The sequence below is a fragment of the Apostichopus japonicus genome, chromosome 9 (genome assembly GCF_037975245.1).
Source record: "Apostichopus japonicus isolate 1M-3 chromosome 9, ASM3797524v1, whole genome shotgun sequence".
Taxonomy (NCBI): domain Eukaryota; kingdom Metazoa; phylum Echinodermata; class Holothuroidea; order Aspidochirotida; family Stichopodidae; genus Apostichopus; species Apostichopus japonicus.
Window position 1 is genome coordinate 30,096,155 of NC_092569.1, and position 12,979 is coordinate 30,109,133.

The 12,979-nt window shown below is 35.5% G+C and overlaps 1 protein-coding gene across 2 annotated transcripts in view; it reads right to left on the reverse strand.

Annotated features, from left to right (window-relative positions):
* LOC139974296 (uncharacterized) overlaps positions 1–12,979 on the reverse strand; it is a 54,544-nt gene that overhangs the window by 14,735 nt on the left and 26,830 nt on the right. The window contains exons 5-8 of one of the 2 annotated variants that reach the window (XM_071981326.1): positions 10,091–10,302; positions 9,194–9,508; positions 8,512–8,773; positions 6,916–7,473 (exon numbers count right to left, since the gene is read on the reverse strand). The exons of the other annotated variant lie outside the window; for it this stretch is intronic. Coding sequence (XP_071837427.1) covers positions 7,289–7,473; positions 8,512–8,773; positions 9,194–9,508; positions 10,091–10,302 — 974 coding nt within the window. The 3' untranslated portion in view covers positions 6,916–7,288. Of the gene's footprint in view, positions 1–6,915; positions 7,474–8,511; positions 8,774–9,193; positions 9,509–10,090; positions 10,303–12,979 lie in introns of those variants that run through there. 2 annotated transcript variants of the gene reach the window in all.

Consider the following 12,979-nt stretch of genomic DNA (forward strand, 5'->3'; position numbering starts at 1 on the left):
TCGAACAAAATAACTTCAATAAATAAGTTTTACAATAAATTTCAAGAAATATCTATTTTTTTTTTTAAAGTACCTGTCAGAAGTAAAGAAGAAATGCGAGACTTGATACAATCATTGTCCATTTTAAAAATTTTAACAAAGTTTGCTATTTAAAATTAAAAGTTTATCCCGTCATTTTTTTTTTAAATTGCGTCATTATTTAACATTTTATATTAAGTTTTGGCTATCAGAGGGCAAAGCTGAGAGCAAAGCTGGCGAAAGAAGCAGAAGAGGAAGCAGGGAAGCTCAAGAGGCTAAAAAACAAGCCAAGAATGCAGAAGAATTGTAATTTGTTCCAATTTTATCAAAGCAAATGTGAACAAAGAAGAGACATTAATTCGTTTTTATTAGTTTTTGAATATGATATTGTTTATTTGTTTGCCGACAATATATAAAAAAATAGAAGAAGCAGATGATGGGATCCCGTCTTAATTGAGCAAGATATCCTGAAATAAGAAGATATCCTCGGAAAATATTTTCATAGAAATAAAACAGAAATAGAACCAAGGGTTGCTGAAGTCTAACTGGAGTGCTTAATATCTATTGTACGTTGTCACATGAGGAGATATTTCACCCTGATGACTGTAAGAATAATTATAATTTTGGTGATGTAAGAAGTTATCTTAATACCATACTCACATACTTTGTAAAAAATTAATAGAGGAAATACTAACAAAATGTTTGGAACAGAAAAAAGGAGTAAAGTTTGATCATTTTCTACCTTTTTCTTTTCTTGATAACTGTTTTCCATATTTTGTTTAAAATTAGCCAACACGGATTGTGACCTTAATAAAGTTGAAACCATTCTGAAACGGTTCAAAGTGACATACTTTTTATTTCCATGATACTTTGAAATAATGCTTTATGTTGATGATGGTTTGTTAATATGATTGACCTAAAATCAGGAAACAAAGGAAAATGAGAAGGAAACCAAAATTAACATGTTCAAAAACATTGGTTTTCAGTTCACAGTTTCTAATATTTGTTGATCCTTTTAGTATAACTTATTTGACTTTTTTTTACAATCGTTGTGCAATTTTTCTTTGTTATTCATCTATTATGTTTTATTCAATTGAATGTCAACTCTTATTTACAGCAACATATATAGTGGTGAAATACGATGGTAATTCATTAGAAACCAGACAATCTGGTATGGGTATCAAGTAGTGGAATGATGATGACTTCTTTACAATAGTTATTGTCTGAAAGACTGTGGCAAAGATAGCTACTTACCATATAGGCAACTTTTTGCAATGCTACTTGTTTAATCTTACTATGCATGTGTACTGAATATTGGTTGTATGTGATTGGATAATGACTCTCCATTATCATGAAAGCAACACTACATGAACAAGAATGAATTACATTGGTCTCATTTATAGACATAAAACCATTTTTTCTGGTATTTATAGGATTGGAAGGAAATGCAAGCACCGATAGGTAAGACTGAAAATGAAGGCTTGAAAAGACGAGTCATGGAAGCTGACCCAAATGAAATAAGTCCTGAGACAGCTACCAAAGTGAAAGGCATCCTGTCTGCCTTTGACTTGGAACAAGTCCGTGATGTAAGTGCTGGGGCTGCTATATTCTTTGCATGGGTGAGTTTCGTGTCCTGCAATGTTGTGTAATAGCACTTTGCGTTACATCATGGGGTTTGGTCCAAGGCATAGTGTTAATACAATGTAGCTATTTGGCTTAAACATTCAAATGTCAGTCCATAAATTTGTGTTCAACATAAAGTAATTTCAGTCCCCCACCTTCTGCATTCCCCCTCTCCAAATTAGTATTAGTTCAATACTCATATCCATCGTTGGTGACCATACTGATCAGGTCCAAGCTGTCCAGCTTTTGTAAAGTTCATGAAATTAAATAATGTCTTCCAAATCTTAACGACATGACAGACTGTTATCATGGAAATTGCTGTATAAATATCAAATGAATTTTCATGTGTCTAGTAATACAGCTTTTAACAGCAGTGTTCTTCTGGCAGAAGCCAGCAGACAGTAATGCCAATGCTTTGAGCAAAAGTGGCTTCATTATATTCCAGACGTTTGGGATTTAAAGTTTGTGTGAACTCATAGACCAGTAGCATATCTGTTACAAATGACTGTATTCTGAAACGCTTAGTTGATTGTACGTAGTTCCAGATTGAAGAGGCGTTGAAAACATAAACAAGAGGCTTCGCTATGTGAGGAATTACTCTACGGACAATAGCTGGTCGCAAACCATCGTATCCAGCAGATTTACTAGGTTTCAGACAATCGTATGCGATCTTTGTGAATTCACAGTAGCTAACTGGTGAGTAAAAAATAGAAAAAAGTTTCTGTCTACTAAGCAGTTCTCTGCGTGACCAATATTAGGAATGCCTCTAGCTAGTGACGGGCCGAGGTTGGTAAAAAAGTCATTGAATGCATTAGCAATGCTTAAAGGATTCGTCAAGTATTTGTTTGTCAGGATATATAGTAACGTTTCTCCTCTTGTGCAATATGTCATTAATGTGTTGCCAGGTGCGTTTTGCGTCGTTTTTTGAGCTATCAAAAATATGTTTATAATGCATTTATTTCGCAATACGAATGATATGAGTTAATTTGTTTCGATACCTATTGTAATGAGTTTTGTTTGTAAGTGTAGGTAGTTTGAGATAACGTCTGTAGAGCTTATTTTTACATTTAATCGACTGAAGTAGACCTTTGGTGATCCATTCTTGTTTTTTCTTCTTTCTCTGACCTATTTTAATCAGAGGAAAGCTATTGTGGTAGATATCATTAAAAGTAGTAAGAAATGAGTTAAAAGCTGAGTTCACGTCACTCTCCCTATAAACATGGTCCCAATTGACTTGGGAAATAGATAAAATAAAACACTGAACATTTCTAGTTGAATAGTTCCTCGAGAATGTTGATAGCGCTTTTGCACTTTTGAACTGTATATTAGTTCGAATAAAAATCGGAAAGTGATCAGTAATATCAGTTACTAAAAATTCCAGAGGTATCAACCTGAATCGACTCGTCAATACAGCCTATCATAGTAAAGATGTTATCAATCAAAGACTTACAATTATTGGTGACTCTTGTTGGTTTGCTGATGGTTGGACTGAAACCACACGAAGTGAAATTATTTAAGAAATCAGATGCTTTAGACTTACAAAGATCGACGTTAAAATCCCCCATTACAAAACCATATTTAGCGTTTGATGAGACATCGCTTAGTATATTGTACAAATAATCATTAAAATTTGCCAGATTATCCGTAGGTGGTCGATAAATTACTCCAATGATAATTCCTTTACTAACATTTGGAATGGACAACTCAATAAAAATACTTTCAATGTCACTGTCTAACATCAAACACGAAATCGTTCCTTACAAATAGGCAAACGCCACCTCCCTTTCGGACAGGGCGATGGTTTTCAACCAACCGATAACCTTCAAGGTGAACTAAAGAAGAAAAATTATCCTTAAACCAAGTTTCTGTAAAACTTAAGGCCGCAAAGTTATGGTTAAGGAGTGAAAGATAATCATGGAGACTAGAAAAAGTTCTAATTAAACTGCGACTGTTAAGGTGAAAAACGCTGAAGTCATCCTTTTGAAGAGTATTAAATTGATCAATGTTAATATAAGTTGATTCAACCTTACATCCAATGCCACATGTATTGGTAATGGTATCCAAATCATTGCCATGAGAAGAATATTTTTTACAATAAATGAACTCATGAGGAGAACTTAGATCACTAAAAGGAAGATTTCTCTCTGTACAGTGTGGTTTACAAATACCTCTAGGTGTGTCTAGATTTGTGGAACTAGAGCAGGCTTCATGGTAGAACATTTGACACTGATAACATGTTAGAAGATGACCCTTAGATAAATCCCCTTAACAGAAAACACAAAGAAAATCTAACATTTATAGGCCTACCTTGTGAAATATGTCGACATCTCGGGTATATCTTCATTTGTTTTTGCAATTAATCGCGTTTGCAGTTAGTTTCCAGTCAGTATATGCAATTTTAATCGAATCCATGAAATATAAAGTTTTGGGTGAGTTTCAGTCTAGCTGCCATAAAGTTAGGCGTTCAGAAAGTCACAACTCCACGAGAGTAGCTACACAAGGGAAGGGAACACCACAGTAAAAAAGGGCCTGATAGATTCCATATTCCATATACGAGTTTCAAAAGTTAAAAAATGAGAAAACTTTACCATCGCAGTACAATATATACATGCCTACAATGCATATCGTCCATAAACGTGTTAGTGTGCGTAGTGTCGTGTCGTTGGTTTGCTAAGAAAACTAAGTCACGCAGGGCCTATTGTGTAGAAGTGTACAACCTCTCTTTAAGTGTACAACCTCTCTTTGTAACATGATCTTGTTTCCCTGCACATATGGGGTAAATCACGGCTGGAGATTAACAATTGAGCATGCACATTGGAATAACACTTAAGCAATTGTGGCTAATGAGTTTAGGTATATATTAAAACAAATTAGAGACACTACCTTTAAAGGGCCTCTGCATAGACTATACTGCCTATAATACGTGTTTGCCTGCAGATGGTAGGAAACCACTCACAAAATAATCCCAAACCTGTGACGTTTTCCGTCGGTTTGATGACTGGGAAACGTAAAGAAACTTCAACTTAGGTTTTCTGAAGTGTTTTTGCAACCTCCTACTACCCAGTACAATGGCATTTGATAATAACAGTATGTCAGAGTGTCGTATCAGCCTAGTGTTAGTGCTGAAGTGAATAGCTTGATCAAACGTTTACCTCAAGAGGCTCGGCACAAGTACGTCAGGGGGTGACCTGCAGTCACGTGAGCGCTTAGGAATTTTTGCGAAAAGAGCAAATTCCTTGTACAAAAGTGCTAAGTTTGATCAAGCTTCACCGAGTCCCATAAGGAAATAATACAATGTGTCATACATCAATGGAAAGATACACGTGTAAATATTCAATGTAAAAAGTTTGTTTGACTTGGAAATTCCTAGAAATGTTTCAAACGATGTCTTTTTCAATAATACGAACAAACATATGGTGATCAACTCACGCTTAGCTATGCTACTTGAAGTACTAAAACTTATAGCAAGTTTTCTTGAACTAGATAGTACCGTTATGACAGTGACCTCTGTTAACTTTGTTTGTGATTAGAGAGCACGTTTGCTGTTGATCACATTCAAGACAAAGGTTTCATAATGAGAAAAATCTTGCATTTAATATGTTAATTTGTTACAAATTTACCAAATTACAGACTTGTTAAATTAATTCCCTCATTTTATTAATGTTAATTTTTATCATTTATGTACCTTTAATGATCCTATAATTCTCAGTATTATCATCTCAGTACTGTTTGCTAATACTTAACGTCCACCTTGATCTGGACATATTTCCTAACTTAATACTGTGTTTTATTTATATTAAGAGGTTTAGTAGTAAGATTACCATCGTATTTTATTTTTACTACAATTTGAGGGTATATTTATAAAGTCAATTTTTCATTCAGTTTGGTTGTGTCACTGATTTTGTATTATTTAATTAACAATATTAATAATTACATACATTTTGTGTAGTATATTGTATTAAGAACCTCACATTTTAAAATAAGCAACACAATCGGTCCAGTACCACACATATTTAGGAATGTTTATCAAAGGAAGCTTAGAGTAAAGGTGATAATTTTTATGATAAATCCAGTCAAATCAGGGGATGCCACTTTCTCGTACTAAAGGTAGCTTGCCTTTGCTGTTTTCTATCCAGACATACAATGCAATTAGTAGTTTGTTTTTGGACTTAGGAACATATGTTACTGTATATTTAATTTTAAATAAATGTTATTATTTTCCTAACAATAGGACTATTCCATTTAATGCGATTTGTTTCAGAAATCATGTTCAAATAACCATGGGCTCCTAAATAAAATGATTGCATGTTCAGGAACATGGCAACTTTGACCCCCCCCCCCCTCCAACTCACCTCTTCCCAAATAGAGAAACCAAAAGATTAGTATGATATAATGATATATTATACTGATGCTGTTAATTAATCACAAGGCTAAGCCCAATGTTGTGGGTAGGAAGAGAGAGCAGTTTTTTGGGGGAGAGTAGGGATAATGGATAGAGATAGAAAGTGACACAGATGAATATTACTTATATTACTACTATTATTAAAAATGATCAGTTTGAAGCTAAGCCCGTCGAGTGATCTGAAGGTTTGACACACCTTATAATCTAGTGAATGCAGGCATCACTTCTTATGTTCAATAATCCATTTAGACAAATGTCTTTCAAATGCAAATAAATGTGACAAACTACAAGAAGAGCTTCAAATTGTTTTCTGACCTTGATGATGCAATATTATCTCATATTTAGAATATTGTTGCAGAATGTTACACTAAATTTAATGTCAATATTTAATTGGTATCAAATTCACAATATTACAAACAGAAAAAAGACATATTGTTTGAAACAGATTGATAGGTCTCTCAATGACGAAGGATTTTTAGACTTCCTACTTTATTAATTTGCCAAAACAGACTTAAACAACACCCAAATTAAGCTCTGTTGCTTTATTCAAAGTTGATGATGCACATGAGCATAACAATAATAGAAGACACCAAATATAAATATATATATATATATATATTATGAATATTTATATATAATATGTGGGTGTCATAGAATCAAGAATCATAATGTATCAAATTTCACGCAATTGTTAACTTCATACATTTTTTGGAGGGGGAGGGGGGGGGAGGGTCGGGATGCCAAAAAATGAAAAGAAAATAGACAAGTTCACTTTTTTATTTTATTCTTTTGTAAGACTCATACAATAATCAATTTACAAACTATCAAACAACAATAAGCAAGTTAACATTCACATTTTGACATTGATTTCAATTATTGTTATTTATCTTCTCTTTCCCTTAAAAATGAATTATTCGTCGAATCGCTCTAGTTGGAATTGTTTTTGTATTTTCTTCTTCTTTCTTGTCTTTTGCCCGTCCAGCTGTCCAACGCTCGAAGCTGCATGGATCTTTCCCTATACTTTCTAAGTAAAGCCTGCTAATTTGGACACTGTGTTATACTGTGTTTTGTCTACACCGGCCTTACTTTCATATCCGTATATTGCAGGCTACATCCGAAACTGTTCAAACTTTCACTATACCAGTGGATGTTCGTTCCTCGAGTAGAACCGTCGTAGTCTCCGTTGAGGTGAGAATAAGCGCAAATCGCGCAGTTGTCGCTGCCATCGGGAAAATGTGAACAATATTAACCATAATTGGGACAGTAAGACCGACAGTGAGAAGCAGACTTATCTTTCCTACAGTGAAGAAATTCATAGAACCACCAGGCTCCTCGATGTCTCTCCGCACAGTCGTAGCTGCTCCATCCATCGTTGTCCTCGTCTTTTGTACTGAACTGTTTATTGTTGCTATCAGCCAAACTATCATAACCTGCAACAAACAAGAAAGAATAAATAAACCGATAAATTGATAACTTTGAACAAATCCAACATCAGATTCAAGTTAGAGGGCAGTGTTTTTTGTCCTGCCATGATGAAAATATTTTTTGATTTGGCGTGTGTGTTGAATATTTATGATACATAAGTAGGTATTTTGTCATTGCAAGTACGTTATTATACAATTTAGTTTTTGTTCCGTTTGAAATACAGTGCCACAATAAGAGCCACATACAGATGGGTACTATAGAGTCACTAATATCGCTCTTTACTTTCCATTTATTTACCGACATTTATTGGCAATATTATTCATTCATTTTTTGTATTTGATTCTTATTTTTTAGTTCCCATCTGATTAGTCTCCCACTATATCAAAACTCGAGATATAGATTTTGTGTGTGTGTGTCGGTATTAAATCGTTTAATTTCTTGAATAATATTATGTGTAATCTTAGTTTGCATAACCAAATTTCAATTTCCCCTCTTATTCAACCTAGTGCTTGTACCACACAGGTTAACTAAGGCTTTCTTCGAAGCCGGGCCAGGAGGGAGGGGGATGTGTGACGTAGCTTAATATATCCTTCCAGTTACGAAAGCAAGGGTATTATTAAAAGATCAAGTCTTGTAATATTTTAATAGATTACGTATGACGGTCACTCATATCATGTTAGGCGGTTGTTACGTGCGAACACGGCAAGGAGACTTGATTTGCCAAGGAACAGCGAATCTTATCGTCTGCTTCTTATGTCTATGCGCATTGTATACATCTTGATAACCTAAGTGCGTTCCAACTGCAGTTCAAACGTTTGAAAGAACATAGCCATGTTTAGAATTGAAATTGCTGTGAACATTGAAAACATATCACATAGCTATGGGATCAAGATATTAGTTGTTGTAGAATGCACATTCAAGGAGTACTACAAGAATTATTGCCACAGGGGATCACGTCATATGATCCTTCATGGTTGGCATGTTTTTTGCGTTGACGCATTCGATTTGTGTTTGCGTCGATGATTAGAACATTAACTACTCACCTGTGTTTCCGCTGTATGATCCAACTGATAGTCGATACTTGTCTGTCTCGCTGTTAATGCTAAAAGTCGAATAGACGGCGTATTTCGATGATGAAGCGGAATCCCTCAGATCAATACGAAGCTGGTACTTTTTCTGGTTAGTCATAGAGTGGATATATTTATTACCTAGCCAGTGGTCATGATTTTGATTACCAAAACCGTTCTTGTAGTCCGACCAACCAAGATAAAAGTTAACGGAGGCACTCGATCTTCGCTGGAAAACCTATGAAATGAAAACAAAAAGATAATCCAAATGTATAATCTACTAACCCTTAAAGTTATGCTGTATTGGCCCCAAATATACCTAGATACTCAAATTACCTTTCACACAATATACTTTGCTTTTTGCAAAATGATGCACTGAAGACCTCGTTGAGCTGAACTTGACCAACAGAAAAAAAAACGAGGAGGAAAATACTCTTGCGGACTATGTCACTTTCACAATATATATATATATATATATATATATATTATGATATTGAGATAATGTGATAATGAGACAGTTCGCAAAAGTATTTAGCTTCTTGACCTTCTTCTATTGATTGATCGAGTTTAGCTCAACGAGGTCTTAATTGCATCATTTTGCAAATTCAAAGTACATTGTGAAAAGGTAACAATTGAAATCCTTTTTTGCATTACTCACCGTCCACCCTCCTCCGTTACTTTCCATCTCACAGTAAACCTGAATGCCGCGTGGCCAACCATCAGGGTAAATGGTGTAAACTCCATCACTGAGTGTACCGGAAACATAAAGCTCGTAGCAATCTCTCGGGATTACCTCGCGGGTGCACGTCACTCCGTCCCCTTCGTAGCCATCATTACAGTAACATTTGTGGACACCGTTCCTCTCATCACAGGTTGCGTGTTCACTACACTGGTAACTCCGATCTTTAATAAGCTGGTTGTTTCTACAAGTTGAATTTCGTGTACATCTTGAATTGATGTAAAACGTGCCCTCCTAATTGAAGATATTCAGAGAAATAATAGAAAAAAAAAAAACGATTACATAAATAATGAATTTGCGGTTGTCACATGAAATGTACAAAATTTCAACAATGAGTGACCAATGCAAACTCCCCACCATTGATCTAGGTATGGGTATGAACTACTATGAAAGTTCTATGAAGTATTTGAAACAAACTCCTATGTTGGGGTCTAGGAATCCGCTATCAAGAATAATGGTAGCCGTCATATGATGCATTAAACAGTTTATTACGACTTTACATTAGGCCTACAAACTGCATGACTGTGGTATGAAGTATTCATTAATTTTGTGTTTGGTTTATAAGGGGATGCACACCCATATGAGTGGTCTTATGTTTCCCGACTAAATGTAATATGTCCCTCGACTGACAGTTTTGTCTGGATTGGCGACGGAGATGGGGTCCATGCATCTTGCCCAGTGCAATGCGAGAGCAACTCGGCTATCTGTAAATGTGATGCGATTATCAACAAGTTTAAATAGTAAAATGTTACTTCTAATTATATGGACAATGAATTAAGAAAAACATTTGAAATGTCCTGAAAGAACCGTACTGACCGTTAATACACTTCCTTTGTCGGCAACGAAGCAGTTGCATTGTTTCAGAGGGATGCATTGTTCTTGTTGTCTCAGAAAATCACCGATACAAACACATTGCTCTGTTTCTGTGCGAGAGGTAGCCGAGATGCAAGTGTCAGGGTCTTCACAGGTCCTCTCACATGTCTCATTGCTAAATATCTCATTAGCTGGACACCATTCAATCTTTGATTCTAGAAAACAGAAAGGAAAATAATAGTAACCTGATACAGACACGACGAATATGACATGTGGCAAAGAATAGTTTTTTTTTTGTCATTACTTCAATACGTGGCTGTCAGAAAGTTAAAGGAAAGCAACACACGTTCAGAAGCAGTTCGAATGAATCCAGAACATTTTAAATCAAGTAGTGGTCGTTCCGTAGTCACATTAATGTTAAAAGTTATTGAACATTACGAGATAACACCCCATCATTTGTTGTACAACTGCTTTGAAACCAAAAAGTCATAGCTGTTGTTTCTGAGTTTCCCTCGGTGTAAGTATACTACTTTCTAACAACAATGATAATTAATAACATCAAGTTTTTTTTTTGCGTTGGTTGCGCTGATGAAACTGGGAGACGTACCTGCTCTCAGTGTAAACTTCTGTTGAACAAATGTTAGATACGGTTTCGTGTTCAGAGCCAAGGTAAGTGTCGAGTATATAGCAGTCTTGTAGTGAGTGCGTAATCACACTTTAGCTTATGGAGGCATTTTGGAAATATAGTATAGATACTAATTTTCATTTCATTTCAATCCATTTCATTTATTTATTTCCACATTCAAAATATATAACACAATAATAGAAGAACATGTATGTGACACGTAGAGGAGGTCTGTGAAAGCCGAGGCTCTTACGAAGCAGACCCCCCGTACAAAGACAATAAGAAAAAAAAATGATGAACAATACATGCAATAAAACAAAGGTTGCACACAGAAATAAACCATGTAACTGTTCTTACGTTACATAAGATATCATTTACATATTAAAGAATTATCATATACGTAATTGACCCTAGTCCCCTAATGCAATAATAAGTATATGAACTTGCGCCTAAAGCTGGTACTCGCACTCATGTTCATTTCATCTTGTAACCGCCACTATATGTATGGTAGCGCCGTTATACACTCTGGTATACTATATGAATACTCGTTCAATATGTACTGTAGCAGTTTCTTCAAGGTAAGAAAACATATTTGACGTGTCAAGTTTACTTCCAATGATCCCTTCGTTTTTAGAATACACCTTTCAGTTCGTTTACTTTTGACATTAAATAAACAACTTTCTTATTTTGGCTTTAAATTAAAAAAGAATGTAAAAGACACTCACCATCTGATATTACGAATTTACCTAAACTTGATATATAATAATCCCCCCATTCATCTGAGATACGAAACTCGTCGTATGTTACATAGTAAGTTTCTCCATCAATGTTCTCAAAGTCCATTCTCAGTTGGTACCGCTTTTGATTTGTTAAGTAGGCAATTTTCTCATTTCCGATCCAAAACTCACTCCCTTGAAAGCCAAAGCCATTTCTGAAGTCTTTCCAACTTCTATTAAAGTTGACAGAATCCAATCTTCGTCGCTGTAGTACCTACAAAGAATATCAAAGAAGTTAAGCATAAACTAGGACGTGATTGAATAATCATTATTCGTTCCCTTTTGCAATGCTATTTGTTGCTAACAATTATTACGCATAAATAAGAACTTTCATTTCTAACTTCAGTTTGTAGTGTGTCTTCGTCTTCGTTTCGGTGACACATCCGCAAAAAGGGACAATATCTCACCACACCCACGTCAAGAGAGTAATTAGTTAAATCTGACCCGAGTACTGATATGCGTGACAGGTGTGGTTTATAGTTATCGTGGAAGAAGAGCTGCACTGCCCTTAAATGTCCAAAATATATAAAATCATTGATTTAACTTTCGTTTCGATAACAATTTCAGGATTGTATTTGAAATAACGATTTTATTACATCGCTATATATAACTGTATGTAGAATTGGAGTAAATTGTACAAAACTATCTAAAGTTGAATGGACATCAAGTAATCAGCCATACCGTCCATCCACCAGTATCAAAATCATTATCACAGTAAGCCTCAAACGGTTCCGGATAGCCATCTGGTTTAATAAGGTACACTGCAGATGTATTGTAGGCAGAGGAACAGCTATTCAATAATTCTTTGCAATCTCTCGGATACTCAGGTTGTTGAAAAACAAAGTATGGAGAACCTGGATTGAAATTAAAACAAAGTTAACATTTTATTGCGACCGATAAATAATTTCAGCTAACGAAAATATTGCCTAAGATGTTTCATCTTGGTTGCCTCTCTCCACCCACGGGGTAAATTGGTACCTGTAGAAGGCGGGGAGAAGGCGGGGAGGGGACGGGCGGTATGGGGGGGGGGCTGTAGCCACCTAACCATGTTTTTGGTGAAAATTCGGGCAATATGCTGAGAATTTTGCGGGCACCTACTGAAAGAAAAATAAATTGCAATGTGTTTTTCAATGGTTAATCTTATATTATTATTATTATCATTGTAACGACCCCCCCCCAAATATTACCAATATGGAAGGGTACAAATTCGGCAAATGATTGTATGGAATTGGCATGCGATGTAGTAACCGACTCATACCTATATGGTATGCACATGAACACGTTGAACGCGCGCGGAGCGCGAAAAGTGTTGGTTATATTTTTTGGGCAAGACGTTACAGCCCCCCCCCCCCCCTCAAATCAAATTGGGGACCTATACGCCTATGCCTGTGAGGTAGCTTGTCATTGGGCGCAGTTTATTACTATTATTATAATTTTATAACGTCTGTAAAGCGCTTTGAAACCAATCGCTGTTATAAAGCGCTACGTGAA